The following is a 21,724-nucleotide window of genomic DNA, read 5'->3' as shown; positions in this document are numbered from 1 at the left end:
ATTGAGTGTTTATTGTCTATAAAAAATTTAACCCAAGACTAGTTTCACCTCTAACACTGTCCTTCCCACGTCCTCTCCATCCTCTCCCCATCCCTCAAGTGAAGGACTAAATATTCAGGAAATGACAAACTAACTCTAACATTATCCTTTAAAAAAAAAGTTCAACAATAAAACGTGCTTTTTAAGAATTATCCTGAAGGCAAATAAGTGATTCAGGTTACCTATTTTTCTCTTAACAGCAAAATATGGCTTAATTTGAGTAGGTAATTGAGAGTTGACTACTCAGTTAGATATTTATCAACCAATATTTTAAGGTAATCAATCACCCCGAACTCCTAACTAATCCACCACAATACCTAAGAAAAAATTTAAACACCACAAAGAAAGTAGTTATAAGAAAAAAACTACATGTCACTTCAAATAAACACAATGTCACACTTAAACTTATCTTTTCCATGCACCTTGACATTAATTCTGTTTTATAAGTGTTTCCAAAAAATAAGGAGCCTTCTATTAAATCATTAAAAAATTAAAAATAAAACTGCACTTACATCATAACTATAGTCTGCATCATTTGTTACCGTCAAGTCTGCAAGGTCTCCAAGGCCCAGTACACTTAACAAAACATCATCAGAACCCATAATAAATGACTTGCCTCCTCCAGATGGAAACGTTATTGGTTCAGCTATAAAGAACAAAACCGCTTCTTAAATGCTGAAAAATCATACAGTACAAGACAATATTGTGGGGGAAATGTAAGCACTTAACAGTTACAATATTCAGTAATATAATTAATTTTTTTCCCACTTCCCTCATTTCTTCCACTCAAAAAATCCTATTACTGTGTAGTAATAAACAAGTGTTTATTTTGGAACTGAACATAATTTCCCACAAATCAAATGTGCACTAAGATATATTATTTCAGGGTGGGAGGTGGGGCACAAAAGCTTTGTCTATTTACATCACTTATCACTTTGGTACAACTATAATTATAGTATTTTTAAAACATAATAGGTTGTTGCTAAGTCCTTTTGCTTTCTATCATATTTGCTTGAAAGTGCTAGGTATTCTAGTCCCTGGTAAAAATTAATATAACTATTCACATGTAAATAGTTTCCAGTCTGCAATACAGTGTATCAGCTTACTGAAGTGAAGCCTTAAATTGCTCAGATTTCTTCAGTAACAGCAATGGTCTAGGAAAAGGGCAGTTCTACCATCACTGTCCGTTTTCTTTCCCCAAAAGGTTAATGTATGTGATCTTCAGAATGGCTTCCAGCTTTCAAACTTTGACTGTGTTTTTTTATTTTAACTTCCCTTTTATTTACCATTATACTTCTAAAATAAAATAACTAATCTATACTGACTATGGATAGCACTTTAAACTTCTGATACTTGGACCAATTAAAATCAAACACTGCCATAATTAGAATAACTACACTACTATAAATTTTGCTATTACAGTTATAGTATAAGCAATAATTCTCCGTATCATTTCAAACATGCTTTGAAAGCAAAATTTTAATCTTAAAATACAAGGGGAAAGTACATAAATCATTGTAATACAAAACAACTCAACATATCAATACATATTTAAAATCCATGAGCAAATTTAAAAGGGAAACATAAAAATTCAAGCTATTTATCAATTTTGAAAAATTCCTATAAAAGATGATGATATAAATTTAATACACTATAGGAAACATAACAGATGTCATAAAACTTGTCAGTCATCACTAATACTACTGAAAATATTCTGAGAAGATACAAGTCAACTTCTCCTAGATATATACTATGGCAAAAGTAAAATTCATCCTTACTTAGAATATCTTATTATTTATTAAAGTAATCTGTAATATCAAAGTAAGCTATATAATTTGATTCAAATAGGGTCCTGAATGACATTCCTAAAATGAAGCTGTGTGTCAGCAACTGATATAGGGTAAATCAGAAAGAAAATACACATAGGGATAGTAGTATTTAATTAATTTTATAATGACTATACCTACTGAATCTAAATAATCTATAGCACTGATCCTTCCTATCACTATCTAGTATGCAGTTATTGGTAATACCAGAGCAGCTGAGAATTATAAAATCAATAGTTTAAAATTATGTTTAAGAACAATTATATAAAATTCATTAGGTATTACTTTCTCAAAGCATTTTTAGCCAGTACAAGGACATGTTTTTCTTTTAAGCTCAGAATTTGTTTCTAAGACAAGTTAGAACAAAATGCCACAATTCCTCCCACTCACAATTATACAAACACTCAATAACAGAACTTTTGATAAATGCCCAATAAAGTATTGGTAACTTTAACATGGTAACTAATTATTCTGCATTATTACATATTCTTTTTGCAGAGATATTTCTTAACAGTTACTGGCCAATTTAAGAGCATGTGAAGGGAAGTGTCTAAGCAATATTAGCTAGTTTTATTAGAGTTTTAGATTAATTGTATTAAATAAAAAGTATACCAATTTCTAATTAATCACATAACTACAGTTCTCTATCTCTATACACATATATCCATTTATATATAGCAAGCTATCCTGCTCACTCAGCATTTACTACATATACATCTCGGTGAAACAAATCTTTTAAGCTGTATTTCTCCTTTCCACAATCACCCATTACTGTGGCATATAGCAATCATAATAAATACTCAATTTATCTGCCCTTGTCTGTTTGCAGAGGGAATTAATTTCTATTCTATAAATTCATTTTATTAATGTTAACATAATTACCTATAGCACATGATTACATAAGCATAAAAATGTTATTAGCAATTCAAAGAAAAATTATTAAAAGGAACAGTTTTTAATGATATAAATTATGATACCTTTTATTAGATAGCCTAAAAGATTTCATCAAGCAATTTAAGAAAACTATTATCATATTAGCATTTCCCTTTACGGAAATCTTAGGGTCTACAAAACGAGGTCTTACAACAAGGTCCTTTGTGTACTTTTTAAATTAATCCTCCTTTTTTATGGACACTAATGACCAAGGAAACCTGTAGCTCACATATCAAACTCTTCCTATCTCCTTCAATTTTATCAAATCTAAAGAACACAGCTCAGTAACTGATTCCATCCATGCCAGTGGCAACATGGTATACCTTAAGTCTTAACTAAAAATTGTCTGAAATGTTGTAATGTGTATAAGTTTCTCTCCTTGAAAACAGATATTTTTTCTTTATACAATGAGGTATGACATGGCCTTCAACAGGAATGCATAAAGTTGGAGATGGCCACAGAAAATAAGAGATTATGAACTCTAATGTTCCCTTCTTAGCTCTAAGTCAAAGCTGAACTTGAATCTTTTTTAGTAACAAATTCTAATAATATTTACCCTTTAAAAAGTGTAATAATGTTATGCTTATCTTCCCACCCCCTAGACCTTCCACTATTAATAGTCAGATCACTGAGTTACTTTTTTTTCTTTAAAAAGCACAATTAGACACAAACATACATACAAGTTCTAAATTGGTTTTTGTGTAGCATGAGTCTTGACTGTTTTTTTCTATAGGTCATTGGTTTGAAACATTTAAAAGGGTCCCTAATTCCTGCTAATCCGGCCTTGCCTTAAGCTGTAAAATCTGCAGTTTATGTACAGTGTTAACTACAAAAATTTTAGCAAGTTTTCCTATGCACTGTTTGGTAAACCATTACTAAATGCATAAAATGAAGAATAATGGAGCTGGTATATGCATTTTAGAAAATACTTCCTAAAGTAAAACAGGAAAATAGCTTAACAGTGGGAAAGAGATCTAGGAAAAAATCAATAGATTTTTACTTTTCCTGTTGCTTTTCATGCTTTAATATGTTTTGTTTTGGTTTTATTATTTTAGTGATTTTCTTTATCCTTCCTCAAATATCCCTAGATTATGATGAGTGGTAAATGCATGCAGAGATGATTGACTGTAAAGGAAAATGCAAAATTATTTAATTTTAAGGAAAATGTACTAGTAGAGAACCCTTAGAAGAGCATAAGATGTATTCAAAATTTTTTGACTGGGCTATCAAATTACCTTACAGAGCAAAAGCAGAAATATCAGTGAAATTCAATCTATATGCCAAATTATTAGATAATGGACTATCCTTTATATATATGTATTATATATCACAATAAACCTTTGGTAAGAATTCAGTCTCATTACTTACAATTATAATGATCTAGACCTAGATTTATCAATTACTCAAGTACATCTACATACCTTCAGCTAAAATCAATTATGGAAAAAAATGCCTAAATAGTATTTTCTTTTTCTGTACATTTCTAATTTAGGCAAATTTTAGAAAATTCATTACAAGTAGTATATACCTAGCACCAGGTTAAAGAATAATGATGTTGCCTTATTCTAAAATGATTATATCAGGCAACTGTTTTTTATATATAGAGAGAGAAATAATACATGTAAAGTTCCAAGCACAATCTCTGGCACTTAGTTGTCTCCTAATCAGTGACAGTTATTATTAGTTACTAAATGTAAGCAATATGACAAAATGACTAAATAGTTCTTTTCCATATGTACTATTTCAAGTCTACTATTTCTCTGCTACTAGAACTGTAAGCTAAAGTCACAGTTCAGAAAGGTACTTTGAAATGATATATGAAACAACTCCACCTAACACCAAAAACAAACAAAAAAATTATAAAGACACAGAAGCCAAAAATTTCAAAATCCCTTAGGACAATTACACCAAGAGCTTGCCCAACACCTTCTCTGAAGATCATACAAACTGATCATTTTAAAACAGCAGCAAGTTTATAATATTAAGGAGATGTGATTTGGAATTAATGTCTTCTGCAATGTAAATAAACATGACAGCTAAATTTTGTACCTTCCTCTGCTCTTGCACCTTCATGATCAGTTCTAGTAGAGGCTGACCTAGACTGATTTATGAATCCTGAAGGGATGAGGGGCAGCTCATCATCTCCCAGATCAGCTATCATGTCGTAGAATTTTGTCCTGTTGACCCCTGTAAATTAATGTCAGCAGCAGAGGTTCATGTAACAGCTACCGCTTGACTTGCTAGCAGCCTTAAAAACCTACTTACTAATAAAATAGGCTATTTTTAAGAAGTTCCAGTTATAAAAATCTCCAATAATCAAAGATGTCTTCAATTTTCCATACCAACCCCCCCGAATAATTTAAATATTTAAGATATTCACTATTTCTGTGGAGATACATATATACATAAAATTGAGTCTTCTGTCACACAACCAAAGTTCTAAGCTCACAGACACAGAAGGTACCATTAAAACAAAAAATTTTGGTGTTTTAGTTACCATTTAACAGTGTAAAGAATAAAACATGAGTTTTTCCAACATAATCCATTATTTTAAAACATTAACAAAGAAATTAGTACAAATGATTTTTATGAGGGTGCAACAAACAATTAACTTTCCCTGTGTTTATGTGGATATTTTCCTGCCATATTCACACAAATATGTCATTAACAAATCAACTCCAATTTTCCTCAAAATGTTTTTTCACTTTTCCCAAATTTGAAAAACCTGATTTACCCATGAGCTCTCTTAGTTTCTCATCATAGTATAAAAAGTCAGCATTGTCATAGGCCATAAGTTTAAGGAGAGAATTTCAGCTGTTGCATGGATAATTCAGGCCCAAATATGCAAAACTCAGTAGCATCTACAGTACTGTGGGATCTCTTTAAAACTGTGAAATTCAGAAATGACAGGAGAATCATTTCTCTTATGTATTTTGAAAGAAAATAGTTTTAAGAATGTCATAAAAAATAATTTGAAAAGACAAAAGAAAATGCTTTATAGTCAATATAAAGTGAAAACAATTAAAATAGGCAAATCCAAGGCCACACTTTATGACCTTATTTACTAATGTCAACATTAATGGACTAGACTACATAATTATTAAATTTCACTATGGCTATGAGAATATTAGTAATTCTATAGGAACTATCATTCATTTATGTATCCCTAACAGAATGCCAGATAGTGAGATTATAAGGCTTAATGGAAATAGGTGGAATCTTATACATTTATTAACTCTATTTCACAGTAATCCCTAGCTTCTTAGAAACGCTTGAGCAACTCTACTGTACGCAAAATGTCAAGTAGTCTGAATTTCCTAAAGTAATTATAATGGAGAAAACTCAGTTATTATCTGAGGATTTTCCCCAACAATGAAGTGACTGTAAACAAATTCTCTAATAAATGAAAAACTGCCAACTGGATATCTAACCATCAGTGAAATTCAACATGAAAGAAGATGAATGTTATCCTTTCTCACAAAATAGCTCTCCTTTATAACTTTCCCACTTATGAGTACCAACATCATTGACTTGATTTCTGTTCTTAAAATTCTGCAACCACATCTTTATTCTTTCTTTCTTTTTTTTTAATTTATATTTTTGGCTGTGTTGGGTCTTCATTGCCGCTCGTGGGCTTTCTCTAGTTGCGGCGAGCAGGGGCTACTCTTTGTTGCAGTGTGCGAGCTTCTCATTGTGGTGGCTTCTCTTGATGCGGAGCATGGGCTCTAGGCAAGTGGGCTTCAGCAGTTGTGGCACGTGGGCTCAGTAATTGTGGCTCGCGGGCTCCATAGTGCAGGGAAGCCCTGCACCCACACATTAAGAATTCCTTTTCAACTTATAAATGAGGAGGGGGGGAGATCTGTTTTTAAATAGAATCCTCCTTTAAACTATTCTTCAGGGACTTCCCTGGTGGCACAGTGGTTAAGAATCCGCCTGCCGATGCAGGGGACACAGGTTCGATCCCTGGTCTAGGAAGATCCCACATGCTGCAGAGCAACTAAGCCTGCACGTCACAACTACTGAAGCCTGCGCACCCTAGAGCCCGCAAGCCACAACTACTGAGCCCACGCGTCGCAACTACTAAAGCCCGTGCACTCTAGGACCCGTGAGCCACAACTACTGAGCCTGTGTGCCTAGAGCCTGTGCTCCGCAGCAAGAGAAGCCACCGCAACGAGAAGCCCGTGCACTGCAACAAAGAGTAGCCCCTGCTCGCCGCAACTAGAGAAAGCCCGCGCACAGCAACGAAGACCCAATGCAGCCAAAAGTAAATTTAAAAAATTAAAAATAAATAAAACATATTATAAAAAAATATTCTTCAGATTAATCTCTTTCTTGCTATTGACTTTATTCTAGTCAAAGCTTGCATTCTTATGAATTACTGCAGAAGGTTCCTAATTGGTTTTCCTCTCTTCCAGCTCCATTTGTCTTTAATCAAATTTGAATACTACAGCTAGATTAGTTTTCCAAAATTATCACATTTATCATATCATTCCTTACTCTGAAACCACAAACAGCACTTCAACACTCTTTGAATCAAAGCTAACTAAAATCTTGTACTTAACCCTATTATGTGCTTCATATGCGCTGATCCTATTTTCCTAACCAATCTCATCTTTCAGTGCTCCACAATACAAATCTCCCTAATTTTCAAATCAGAGCAGTTTCCCTATAGTATCAATATTCACCAAGGTTCTTTCTACCATATTTTGTCATATCTGTCCTTACCTATCCCTTAGAAAGGTGAGAATACTTCCTGCACATACTTCCATCTCCTCTGTGAGCCTTTGTTGATCTTTCTCTGCTCACTCTTATCATACTTATGTATACCATAAATTTGACTTTATTAGATATTACTTATAAATAATTTCATCATATGATAGCTAAATATAATAAAGACAAGAAAAAGTTTTATCATTACAGGTAAGTCATATCTTCCTGAACACATGGACTGGGAAATATGGAAGAAAAGGAAAGCAGGAGACAACATGAAAGTTAATTAATGTTTAAACTGAGGATCCCAAATTATGTAATTATTACTTTTTTTGGCTTGCATACTATAGCCAAACATTAGTTTCTGTTTGGCACAGTGGCAAGTTTAGGAAAGATAGGAATGTCCCTGCTTTAATTCTAGTTTCTCAAAAACTGCTAAAAGATGAAAGCAGATTTCTTAACCAGATGTAACAGTCCTATCTAGCACCTACTTTGTAGAACATCTTTCAACTAACTACATTTAATGCTCTTTCATTCTCTTTCTAAATCTATCCTGTATTCTAAATACAGTAATTGTAATGAAATGCAATTTCAAATAAAAAATTTGAAGTCTGATTAGCAATAATGAGAAAATTGTAATCATATTAGTGTAATAGAATGTTATACATAATATTATAAAAATATTCAACGGCATAATTGAAGACTCATTAGGTATTAAACAAAAGTTGATTCTCAATTATTACTCTAATCTATAGAAGAAATACTCTTTCTAATTGTAACACCAAGAAAAACTGTCCTTTCACCACTATGAATAATAAAACAACCCATCTATCTCTTAACCACGACCATCAAGTCTATACAAATGCACAATCAAAAAAAAAAAAAGCACAATCATCTAAACAGATTCTAGGAAAACGAAAAACAGTATGCCATGTGTAAGCCAAACTATGGACTGACAACTGCTGTTAGTGTTTTTGTTTTTATTTTTTTTGTGTGTGTGTTAGTGTTTTTAAATTCACTCACAAACATACACACTCATGACATGAAATCTATCTTTCCATGACTCTATTAAGTAAAACAGTAATTTTTTTTTTTTTAACTGAATCTACTGTTTTCCCTTTCTCAATCTACTGTTCTCCCTTTGTTAATCAGCCTTATATTCTGAAGTGAAACCAAATGTTTAGCAGGCAATCTGGAGAAGATAAGTTTATTTTAGAATAAGATTTAGTTATGTCATGTTTGCTTGATCTGTTGTATTTTCTATCATCTTAATTAAAAGAAAGCTTTGACATGACAAATGTCATCTTAAAAAAAAGGACATCATAATATTAAGGAAAAAATAGTTTAGCTGCAAAGTGATTCTGCAGTTTAAAAATGTGTCCTCACTGAAAGAGCATCAAAATACTTTCTCCCCCTTGTGAAAATACCTGAATTATTTTCTTGGGGGAGAAAAAAAAGAGAAAGAAACCTGAGTTGAAGAGTGGTCTGTTTTAGAAGTGTGAAATTGAAGCCAGAAATATAAAACAACTGCGTTTCTTAGCTGAAAATAATATCCCTTAACTATGAAACAACTGTTCGTCTTTGATTTGATGCAAGAGAATAGTGAACAGTTTTATGGACTCTCTCCAAAACAGAAGCAGGTTAATCATCACAGTCATTTTATAGTATGTGCCAAGGTGCTTTTATAGGCTTACTGAAAGTTATTGCTACAAAATAATAATTTCACCTTAAATGTTCTAAAATGCCTAATATATAGATGATTGGACTTAAGTCACAATTTACAAAAATATTATATTCCCTCTTGACAGTCTGTCATCCTGAATCTGGAATAGCAAATGACAAATACTAATATGAAACTTTTTTTAAAAAAGGAAAACTAGAAAATGATCCAGGGATGCTCATTTATATGTGAATCTTTGAAACACAAATCTTTTGAAGAAAGGACATGAAATAATCTGATCTTCTTTATAAGCCTCAATTTTATAAGTATAAAACAGCATAGGAATAACAATAAGCAAGAATAAGACTATCTATTAAAGGAAAACATATTACAATCCACAATTTAAACTTTCCATGTTGAAAAACCAAAACAAATACCAAAGTCTTAAAAGATTTTTACCCTCCTCCTTCATATTCTAAATAAAGGTTCTAAATTTCAGATGCTTTACCCTTACTTCAGTTGCTATACACAGTGTGATTTTTGTTATTGATTTACATGTTTTTACTGAAACATAAAATACTGCAAAAAAGGAGACCATAGAAAGCTAGAAAAATCCTATCAAACCAAGATTTTGACAAAAGATTAATTCCGAACCCCCCCTCACTCCCTTTCCCAATTACAGAAAGCTTAGAAATTATTTAAAGATTACAGAAAACAGAGTTTTAGATTAGATAACAGTATTATATCACTTAATTCCCTGATTTTCCTCATTGTACTGTGGTCATATAGGAGAATGTGTTTGTGCTCAAGTAACATGCGCTAAGGTATCTAAGGAGCAACATGTCTACTACTTACTCAGTTTCTGAACTGTTCAAAATAATAAAGGTACATATTTAAAGAGAGAAGGGATAAAGCAAATGTAGTAAAATGTTAACATTTAAAGAAACTGTGAAAGTGCATGGAATTCTTTACCCTATTCTTGCAACTTTTCCTTAAGTCTGAAGTTATGTCAAAATAAAAAGTTACAAGGAAAAGGAAGCTTAACCCTTCTGAAGCTTAAGACCAAAATAACTGTATCAAGTCTCTTTAGTTTCACGGTGTTGACTCTTAGAAATACTAATAGAAAAAGTAAGAAAAAGAAAAAGAAAATTAATACTGAATTGTATCTACAGTCCAAGGCAAGGATGTCACTTTTATTTTCTTTTGCCTTAGGTGGGAAAAATGAAGGGTGAAATGGAATGAACAAACTGGAAGATAGATAAACATTAGCTTCCTGCCTCTTGATTTTAGAAGTCTTTCCATTTTTAATAGTCAAATCATGGTTGAGTCTTTACAAAGTTAAACAGTTGGCATTCTCACCACTTTTTTTCCCATTAAAAAAAAAAGGCATTTAGATTGGATTATATCTGATTTCATATGGTAAAGTTAGCAAATAATTTTCTTCCCTTTAAGAAGCTGGAAAAAACTCTGTAGAAACTTAGTGCTATGATCCAACAGGTGTGATTCATTCACATTTTGGAATAAAGAAAAAAGGCTAAAGTTTATGAATTATTCTAACTTATACAAAGCCACATCTGCAAAAATATCAGAAGAAAACCCAACAAAAATAGATAATAAGAATGCTAAGGAAATTCATGAATTATCTTTTCATGTAAAATTGTATCTTAGCATTAACATGATGTTCTACCTGGATTAAGACCTAAGTTTATTATCCATCAATTAAAAAAAAATTTATTTCCATGGCAGGGATTCAGAGCCAACATTTTCAAGGTGAACTCTATATTAAAGAGCAAAAAGTTTTTATTTAACTAATTCACAAAGGAAGTGTAAAGAGAAACATAATTTATTATTTCCTAATTATTCACTCCTGAGACAGTGTTGGAAACCTCATCTTTATATCTACATACATGGGTAAATTTAAAAGCACTGGTGTTTATAAAAACAGTAAAAATGAGAAACAATCTGAAGGATTAACTAATGGAGGCTAGGTTAAATTCACAAAATGCAATGCTATATAACCACTAAAATTACATTTTATTTAGATGAATATGAAAATTACGAAAAAATGAATTAAAAACAATATGATATTCTTGTTGGAAATTGTTAAAGGAGGTTTATGTATAAAGACATTTAGAAAAAGTTGGAAGAATATATGCCAAATATTAATATCTGAGTTGTAGGACTGAAGGTAATTTTTACTTTTTTGTGTCTCTACATACTACTTGTATTGTTTGAATCATAAGTATGTTCTATTTTTATGGCTATATAAAGTTAGTTTTGTTTTTTTTTTTGAGAAAACAGATACAAAATCAAAATTAAAGGGGACTGGTTGAATAACACAGTACACATTTTGGTAATAAAATCGTATTGAGACATGAGAGCCTCAGGGCATGGCTGTGAGGTCTCCAGATCCTGATTTAATCACAGTAGTTCCCTTTCACCCATTTCACATATTAGGTTCTGCAATATTCTGCTTGACAACAGGGTAGCTTGGTATAAAGAAATTGGAAAACGTTATACAGTGGAATATTTATTGACATGAAATGGTATTTTCTATGAACTGTTAGCTAAGTAGGCAAATAACAAAACTGCATATTATGATCCTACTAAAGAAAATTAATTAAATTACAATTTTATGGGGATTTTAGACTTTAGTTTCAGTTCATCTGTTTCTAATAGTTCTTAAACAGGTATTTTTTTCAATAAAAAACATTTTTTAGAAAAATGTAAAACCTACAACTAAAAAACCTTAAGTTGACTTATATCTTCTTTCTAAACCTCAAAAAGGTACAGGCATATCTTGGATATATTGAGGGTTCAGTTCCAGACCACTGCAATAAAGCAAATATCACAATAAAGCGAGTCACATGAATTTTCTGGTTTCCTGGTGCATATAAAAGTTATGTGTACACTACACTGTACTGTGCACAGAATTATGTCTCTAAAAAATGTACATACTTTAATTTAAAATACTCTATTGCTAAAAAACAATACAGGGTTGCCACAAATCTTCAATTTGTTAAAAAGAAAAAAAAATGTGTATAGATCTAAACACATTCTATCAGGGAAAAAATGGAGTATCTATATTTTAAATTAAAAGCAATACTACCTAGCATTTTCTAAAGAAATCTTCAGCAGGTAAGTCAGTTTATGAATAACATACAGAAAATAAGTAATCTAATATTCAAATAAACTATTTCTTAAAAAAAAGATCTAAACCCTAAAATTCTAATGTCATTGTGTCTATATTAAAATGGCCAATCATGCAAAAGTACTTTTATACTCAACATGCATTAATTATATAGGTAAGTGATGTTAGAGCTGAACACAGTCCCTGCCCAGCATTAAACATTTTTAAATATGGTAAGCAGTTCAACATAAAATATGAAACTTCTTAGAGAACAATTTATCTTTTTATTCACATGCAATAACATAAATAAGCATAAGGTTATAAAAGTGCACAACACGTAAAATCTCCCAAATTCCTTATTTACCTCCACAATAAATTAAACCATTCAAAAACTGCTTCACTGAAGAAAACTTACACCCTTTTCCACTGCAACTGCCATTTCATAAATTAATATATTTGTCACCAGAGAAAGGAATATGAAAGAATGCCTACATGGTTTTTGCCATTGAAGTCTACTGTTTTCTCCTACACACAGTCAAAAAATTTAGACTGGCAGGATTCAATGGCCAGTTCAAAATAAAGTTCCCCAAAACTAAACTTCAGTTTCTCCATTTAATACTCATAGGTCTGAAGATGATTTTCATGCGACTGTTCTTAAGCTTGATTCACAAAATGGAAATGAATTACTTCGTTGAGATGTGCTGTAGCTAAATTTATACTTTTACAATACATTCATTGGTCAGGATATTAACAGTGAAAAATACACTGAGGTACCCAAAGACACTCAGTGATTGACCAAACAAACCCTACTGCCACCACTACCCTCTCCTCTGGCCTTACTCCATCAGAGTAGCCAAGAAAATACTGCCTAGGAGAGCTTTTTTTTTGCTACTGTTGTTGTTTGTAGTTGGATTAAGGCCAGAAAGCACAAACTATGGAAAGGGCTTTCCTATTCACTGTATTTTGGAATTCTGAAACTAAGAAATGTAACCTGGACATGAGCTGGTTATAGCAGTAACACCCTATGTATCAACAATACAGAAAGTTATACTTTCTTCCTTTTGAACAGATTTCTATTATTTTTCATCACAAGGCCAATATTCCTTACAGTTTGGTAAACTTTTTAAAGCTTAAAATACAGACAAAAACCCTGAAATTCTTCCTTCATCCTTATCCACATATTTAAAATGATTTCCCACTTGATCAATAACACAACCTAAATTACATTCAAATAAATTTCAATTATACAACAGACAAAGTTTAAAGTTAGTTGCCCCCTTTATAAAACAAAAAGAAGTAGACAAAAAAATCAGAACTGAAGAATTTTTTTTTCTCAAAGATTGGTATACAAAAATTATAATAGAATCTGCACTTACTCTTTACCCCTTTCTTCCCCTTTCGTTCCTTCTTGTACTGTTCCTTCAGTTTACTTATTAGTCCCTGGTCTACATCCCAAACCTCAGTAGTTGGGGAGAGGTCATCTTTATCTACATGCAGCATATTATTAAAAGAAAAAAAATCAGCAGTTGGCAATGCAAGCTGTTGGCAGTAAACTGTTATAGCTTTATATAATCATAATAAAAATGTACTAATAGCATATATTCAAAGTACTTTAAAGGTGCAGTCTCAGTTTTGGTATTCACAACTCAAACTCTAAAAGCTCATCTAGTAAGTTTCTAAACATTTAATACCACTAACAAAAGTTAAATGGTGCTTCATTTCTATGAATCACAAATTTGAAGGTTATTATTCTTTCAATAACTGATATTCTTACAATGGACTGACATTAGAAATCTAATGTTATACAAAAATAGATCACTGCATCTTTATAAAAATGTTAATAAAAAATTATTCAGCCAGCATCATAAAAGCAAATGAATGAATTACATGCGAACTACTCATAAAAGTGCAAGCTAGAAAGGTCAGTGCCATTTTATTGATGAAAATATTCATGCACCTTCTGTCACATTGATTCTGCATGCACAAAATAACTGTACTAATGGAGAGGCATTCTAGTCCAATATAATACATACATATATTCCAAACTACAATGTTTCGAATAATCCATACAAAGCATTCAGAGAATCCCACCTCTGCCCCCACCCCACCCAAACAGTTCAACATCTCATTACCTTCTTCCATTGGTCTACAACTAAGATTAGCAAAAAAAAAACAAAAAAAACAAAACTCAAATTCCACTGAAGAACTTTTTAAGAGTTGATACTTTTAGGGTAAGATAAAAGCAGTGAAAAGTATGGAGAAGTGAAAACACACATTGCTGTAAATCTGCTAAGGATGATACTTTAGCTATTTTAGCTGAATAAACAAATCCGTATTTGTTTTAAGTAAATACTTGTGCCTAGAATAAATTTACCCTATAGTAAACTAAAGGAAAAACAGCATTAAAAAGAAGCAGAATAAAAATATGTCTATTCGAATTATTTTAGGCATTAAAGGCTTTTCCATCCTTTAAGTTTTAAACTTACTGTTTAAGTTGAAAGCTGTTATTAGGAAGTTTAACATTTTGTTAAAGAACTAAGAGTTTATTTAACCCTGTTATTAAATAAAAATTATACCAAAACACATAGGCTAAGTCAATCAAGAAGACTGACATAAGAGGAAGATTTTAGAGAAAACATACTTTAGAAATTTTTGTTAACTCATTATATTCTGGCTTACAAGCCTTATAAACTCCCTAGGACTCACTGATTGCATCTATACAGTGGACATACAAAAAGCCTTTTTTCCTTATAGATAGTTGTATGTAAGTAAACATAAAAAATTCTCATATTTAAATGGTACACAGGGAAATTCCCTGGCAGTCCATTGGTTAGGATTTGGTGCTTTCACTGCCGGGGCCCGGGTTCGATCCCTGGTTGAAGAACCACGATCCCGCAAGCCAAAGGTACACAGAAATTCAATTTACTGTACCTTGAGCTTTTCCTACTATAATTGTCATCACTTTCTCCCTTACGGTACTATGATCTTAGGTAGTCAGTATGTAAAAAGCTAAATCCAAAAATTTGCTAACTTGAATTACCTGAAACTAGGTTGTTCAAGCCTGAAATTTACACGATTATTTGTCAAATCTGCAAACTGTAATACTGTTTGTAATACAGCTGTAATAATGATTTAAATAGAAAATCCACTTTTCATGTACTCTAATCATGAAAACAATGCTATATCAGGAATCCGTTCTGTCACTTTATCAAATACTCTAAGAAAAAATGTGATCTAAAGAATCGCTTGTACTCATCTTAATAAAGCTTACAATTCTTATTTTTAAAAGTGACAAATGGACACATTTTGAGCAAACTTTGTTAAACCTCATAGAAACAACAACAAAAAATTTAAGTGGTATATACTTTACACTGGAAGTTAGATAAAACAGTAAAGTTTAATATGTTTTTTAAAAGACCTTTGTAGAAAAATAAATCTGTGAATAGCTCTAACTGGAGTAGCAAAGTGTAGTGAAGTGAAAAAGCAAAGGGAATAAAAAAGGATAAGCTTAAGAAAAATACAAATACTACTTGCAAGGTAAACTCAAATCTAGAAAACAAAGGTAAACTTAAGGCAGTGCAAAGAAAAGGTTGGTGAATGCATATGTGCACAAACATCCTGAAACTTGCCTGGTAGGTAACAGCTGATTTGATATTACTTATAAGAAATAGTTAAGAGCAAAAGGGAAGAAGCAGCATAATCTTCTACATATTAATTCTGTTTTTAAAAAATCTAGGGGGAAAAAAAAATACCAAGAAATGAGGTTGAATCAGTTGCGGGAACTTTCTTGTTTACAAGAAAACACAAATATGCACCAAAAAAATGACCCTTGACAACTCAAAACCACAAAGGCCTAAAATTTTGTTATGGTGATTCTAACTACCAAAGCAAAGGAATTATACAAATCTACTTAATATAGCATAAATTGGTAACTAACTTTATGCAAATATTCAGTACTTTATTCATTATATTTAAATACAAACATTTGGTATTTTGTAGTCCTATACATTCTACAGACCACAGTTTCAAAGTGTAGGAGACAATAACTAAACAACCTTAAAATGCCTAGTCTCCATGAGAGAAATACCGAAATTAGAAATGCTCACAATATTTCTGATTATGCCAAGAAGTAAAAACTACTAAAATTAAACCCAGAGTACCTAATGTAGATGACAGAAGAAGAAAAAGATTTAAAAGCTTTCTAAAAGCAGTGGTTTCATAGGATAAAAGGATTCAAAATTAGGTACCCGAGTAGACTGCTAGTATACAAAATAAAAAATAACATAGATTATCCGATGTGGGTGAATACTGGGATGTTTCATTATGACAGACTATTTACTTTTAAAAACAACAACAACAACAACTGTGTCCTTTACCAAGTAATTTATCTGAAAAGCATCACCTTCCCATTTGTAAGTAAATTCAAATTTTAAGTAAATGAATTAAATAAATATAAAGGGGTATTTGTATATCCAGCCTCTTTGTTTTGAAAAAAACTGAGTATGACACCTGTTGAGTAAAAATGATAAATTCAAAATCACTGCATAGATCCTTTGATAATTTTCATTTCTTAAGGAAAGAAACTACTTGAACCATTTTGTTCTTAACAGAATCCTTTCCTTCTCAAGAACTTAAAATGTTTTAAAGGTGTTTTAGACTTGTCCGGAAGGAAGAGACTTTGTCGGTTACTTCCAATTACACAAGAAGATTCAGGTCACTCTCAAATATTAACAGTAAAAGTAAATAAAGTATCGACACTTGTCATTCACACTAATTAGGTCCTCACTTGAAACTCTGCTCTACAGCCAGAAGTCTCTGGACAGAAGGACAATCAACTGCACATAATATAGTACTTTGATTATAGAAATAATGCCATTTTATACAAATTACATTCCTGAAATTTTTATGTATTCTTCTGATGGACAGTTAAACTTCCAGCAATTTTAGGTGAAGAAAATAGGAATGGATATGTGCCAAGATTTAGCTATACAGATGTTTGAAAACTGCTTTTGATCGTTTTTTTCTTTAATAAAAATAATCTAAATGTACAACAGTACAGCAGAGTTAAAGAAATAGTGGAACATATTCCATCAAGAATACTATGCAGTTTTTGAAAATGATGTTGCGGAAGAATAATATATTAAGTGGAAACTGTGGTTTATATATCAGCACGCAGCAAAATCCTTGTTAAATAAAGATATAAATATTAACCATGATTCTCTCTATATAGCAGTGTTACAGGTGATTTTTAGTTTTCTTCTTCACATGTATCTGTGCGTTCTAAACCTCCTAAAAAACACAGCAATTATAAAATAATTATGTATTTATACAATTTAAATATATTTATATAATTATTTTAAAATCCAGAAAAAAATAAACAGTATTTTAGAAACTTTCGGAAAAAAATAAGGTATTTCCAACTTTGAATGGGTTGCACAGAGAAGTTAGAAGAAAACATACTTTTATTTTTCTGGAGCAAGGTTAATTCTTGCTCTTGAGCAAAGCTAATTCTTAAGAAGGGAAAATTTCTATAACATAGCTATTTTCAAATAGTAAGTACAAAAGTGTATATTCGAAGTCTAGAAAGTAATTGTGGAATTTTTTAATACTTTCAATTAGTATGTCTCCTCTTTCCCCTTAGAAGACAAGTAAAGATCTGAAAACAATGCTTGAGAATCATAAACAATGAGAAAGCTGATAACAAAATTCAGATCTTTTAAGTACTCAATTTGTATCAGGATAGTCAATAAACATTATCTCTTAGGTCTTGTCTCTCCTGCTGTTAGCAATATTCAGCTTCAATATATAAGTGAGGCATTTTTAAAAAATCCAAGTGTGTTTCCTTATTACCAAAGTACTTTATAAAAATCTAGTGATAATTCCCCTTGCTAGTAACTAAGCAACTTTGGTATTCATGTGAAATATGCATTAAGGTACTTAGTAACCTTCTCCAATAAAGCTCTGTAAACACAATTTGAGTTCTCCCTACCAGGTAACGTGTTGATATTAAATGATGATTAAATGAACATTTTTAATAGGAATAACATACTGGACCTCAGCTATTAACTTAAAATACTTTGTACACTTTTATTTTACTTTCTAATGGGGTTTTTAAACCCTGTATAAATAGAACTGTTTTATCCCTTTTAGTTATGGCTGGATTATTATTAGCAGTAGGTATCACTTCCAAAGGCTAGGCTCTAATGCATTTGTACACTGAATATTACATGTAATGAAGTTTAATACTTCAATAAATCTTGCTCAATATAGAGCTATAATTCAAGATTAGTAGATTTATTACTTCCTAGCAATAAATCAGATAATACCATACAGCAATACTGAAAAGAGTTATCTTCTTGAAACCCAGGTTCATTACCAAATTAAATCATAGGAATGTTTAAAACTACATACATGCTTTAAAAAAAAATCTGCTAAGAAGAAAGGAATTGGATCTCTAAATTGACTAAATATTTCAACTTTAAATCAAGACAAATTTCAAAAAATCAAAATCCACCAAAAGCCATATATTAAAGTTTAGTCACCAAATCTAAATAAATTGGTGCAAAATACTCTGAAATTATTCAATACCACTCTTCTCCTTGCTCTCAGTTTAACTGCCACCATACGTTCAGATATACTACATTCCACATATTATATTTAATAAAATACAACTTTAAGGGCTAGATGATTTCCCACCCCCATTTCTTTATCACCTTACCCCATTCTGTGCCATCCCCTGAACTCCGTGCTTCTCCAGCTCCTTCACCGTCTTCAGCAGACACTAAAAAATCAAATTCTTTCAGTGCTTCCTCAGTATCAGGATCATCGGTTAGGTCAGCAGCTAAACCTTCATTACCTATCTGTAAATGGAACATAAGCCAAGAATTACCTTTATGCTAAATTGTAAAGGAGTCCTTTATGTTTTCACACAATTATCTTTACATTTGCACTCTCATTTTTAGATTAGATACAAAATTTTAGATTTTCCACATAGTTCACCAATCCCAAATTATACCCTAGATAAATGGTTGTCAACAGTGCTGTGTGAACACTGTTATAAAATGTGATGCAAGCAATGTGGTAATAAGAATGGTTAAAATCTTAATCTTCAAGTATGATGATTCTTACAAAGAACTTCTCTAATTACAATAGATTCACAGGTACCAAAAGACCCATGCACTAACTTACATTCTAATATGTTGTGTTGAATTGACCTCATTCACTGAGAACTGCACAGGCAGTCCGTAACATATAAGGATATGGCATAGTTAATAAGGACATTAATGCAAGTCAACAGCTGTGGTATTTATAGTACTGCTTCCCAGAACAAAAAAATAGGGAAGGATCAAAATCTCTATTCACCTATGCTCCACATATGAGTGTGTTACACACATGAAATTTGGCAGAAAGGTTGAAAACTGCTTTTATAGACTAGAAGCTTCTGCGAAACACTGGCATTTTTCCCATATTACTGTAAAATCCCAAAGAACCACAACAGAACCCATCCACTTTTTTTTTTAAAAAACATACTTGAAATACTGTACACTATTATGACAATTCACACATAGATCATTTAATCTACTTTTGCTCTTATAGCTAACCCGCATCAACACTAAAATACATAAACCTGTTTCTTAGGTTATGAGCAAAAGCAAATTTTTATTAATCCTTAACAAACAATGAGTGTTGACACGTACATTTACAATTCTTGGTTTACTCCCTCACCCAGGGTGGGAGTACCACCCCACTTCAGTTACAATTTACCACTTGTTTACTGTACAGGAAGAGAGAGACTTCAGCAGTGATTCTTAATTGTGACAGGAGTGGAAAGGATGCAACTTTTTAAAAAAAGTTTCAAATCACTGGACTAGTCCTATAAAAACAGACCCTTTCTTGCCATTTATAATACAGCAAATAATTTGTACTATGTGTAGGTAATTCAATAAGAACTGACTATATAAAACTTCCAAGTGACATAATAAATGATCAATCACTCCCAATGTAACGAAAGACATCTTGAAATTTTCTATTCCAAATACATGACTACATATATTTTAGCTAATAAGAATAGAAAATTGAATTCTTACTTTGTGTTTATTTATCCGATGTTTGTCTTTTCCTTCTGGGATGCCTTCAATCATGTCATTTTCCTCTTCTTCGTCGCTGTCATCAGCATTTTCTAAGAAATTGAACGTCTCAAGAACATCACCAGAAGGCCTGTAAGAGAGGAAAAATGATGAACCAAAATATTCCAATGATTAATTCTAATATTTCTTTCTGTCTCCTATTTTAAAATAGTACTTGAAGGTAGTAGAGAGATTCAAATGAAAATTTACTTATAATGTATTATCTAAATATTCTACACAAAAATGTTTGAAAGATCATTTATGTTCTACAGTTAAAGTATCTATCAATAAAAGCAGTTGTTAAGTTTCTACAATGAAAATACTTTAAGTAATTGCTGCATCAAAATAAAAACCCTATAGTATTAGGCACTCAAATGTGCTATTATTTCTCAAAATAAAGCCATCATGAGCAAGCAACTTAAACTCAGCATTTCTTATAGCTCTACAACCTCTTACAGCTTGGTGCAAATGTTTACAGCTAAAACTGAACTTTATCGGGATGCTCAGATTTAAAGTTATGGTAAATCAGATATAGAACATTCCAATCCATTTTACAGATTTCCTTACCTAGAAAACAGGATTATTAATATACTAAAGAAATACTTTCAGGACTTAACCTGGTGGTCCAGCGGTTAAGACTCGGTGGTCCCAATGCAGGGGGCCCAGGTTCGATCCCTGGCCAGGAAACTATTAGATCCCGCATGCCACAACTAACAGCTTGCGTGCCACAAGTAAAAGATTCCACATGCCACAACTAAGACCCGGCGCAGCCAAATAAATAAATAAATAAATACTTAAGGGGGAAAAAGAAAAACTACTTAAAAAAAAAAACCTTTGAAGTGTTTCAGAACCACTCATATAATAGGTAACAGTGATAATCTATTTTTATCTACTTACGAAGTCATTTTAAAACTATAATCTGAATTCCTCCTCTATGTACAAAAAAGGTTTTCAAATAGTTGTTTAAATGTCTAAAAACAGAGGCTGCAACAGAACGGTGAAAGCTTCAGCTGAATGCAGACTCTCACAATGAAAGTCTCAACTCTTCCACTGACTTAGCTGCCTGAATTTGGCCAAGTCACTTAAACCTTTTGGCCTCAACTTCTTTACCTGTAAACTGGGGGGGTTAAACTAGATGACCTCAAATATCCTTACTAATACGAACAGTACATGGTAACAAAAAGAATAATAGTCTAAAAGTTAGGGTTTTTTCCCTCCCTGATTGGTTCTTAGTCCAAATTAAGGATATAATACAATTCAGACTATTTTTTTAACATCTTTATTGGAGTATAATTGCTTT

General features: G+C 31.8%; 1 protein-coding gene across 6 annotated transcripts in view; it reads right to left on the bottom strand.

The window, feature by feature from the left end:
- Positions 1 to 21,724, bottom strand: part of STRN3 (striatin 3) — a 114,415-nt gene that overhangs the window by 17,580 nt on the left and 75,111 nt on the right. For 3 of the 6 annotated variants that reach the window (XM_067738222.1, XM_067738187.1, XM_067738177.1), the window contains exons 6-10: positions 20,386 to 20,515; positions 19,017 to 19,158; positions 13,675 to 13,785; positions 4,848 to 4,985; positions 552 to 685 (exon numbers count right to left, since the gene is read on the bottom strand). In XM_067738222.1, coding sequence (XP_067594323.1) covers positions 552 to 685; positions 4,848 to 4,985; positions 13,675 to 13,785; positions 19,017 to 19,158; positions 20,386 to 20,515 — 655 coding nt within the window. The remainder of the gene's footprint in view (positions 1 to 551; positions 686 to 4,847; positions 4,986 to 13,674; positions 13,786 to 19,016; positions 19,159 to 20,385; positions 20,516 to 21,724) is intronic. The other 3 variants (XM_067738201.1, XM_067738194.1, XM_067738212.1) reach the window with 3 other exon arrangements.

Source organism: Pseudorca crassidens, chromosome 1 (assembly GCF_039906515.1).
Source record: "Pseudorca crassidens isolate mPseCra1 chromosome 1, mPseCra1.hap1, whole genome shotgun sequence".
NCBI lineage: Eukaryota > Metazoa > Chordata > Mammalia > Artiodactyla > Delphinidae > Pseudorca > Pseudorca crassidens.
This window is presented reverse-complemented; position numbering and strand designations above follow the sequence as displayed.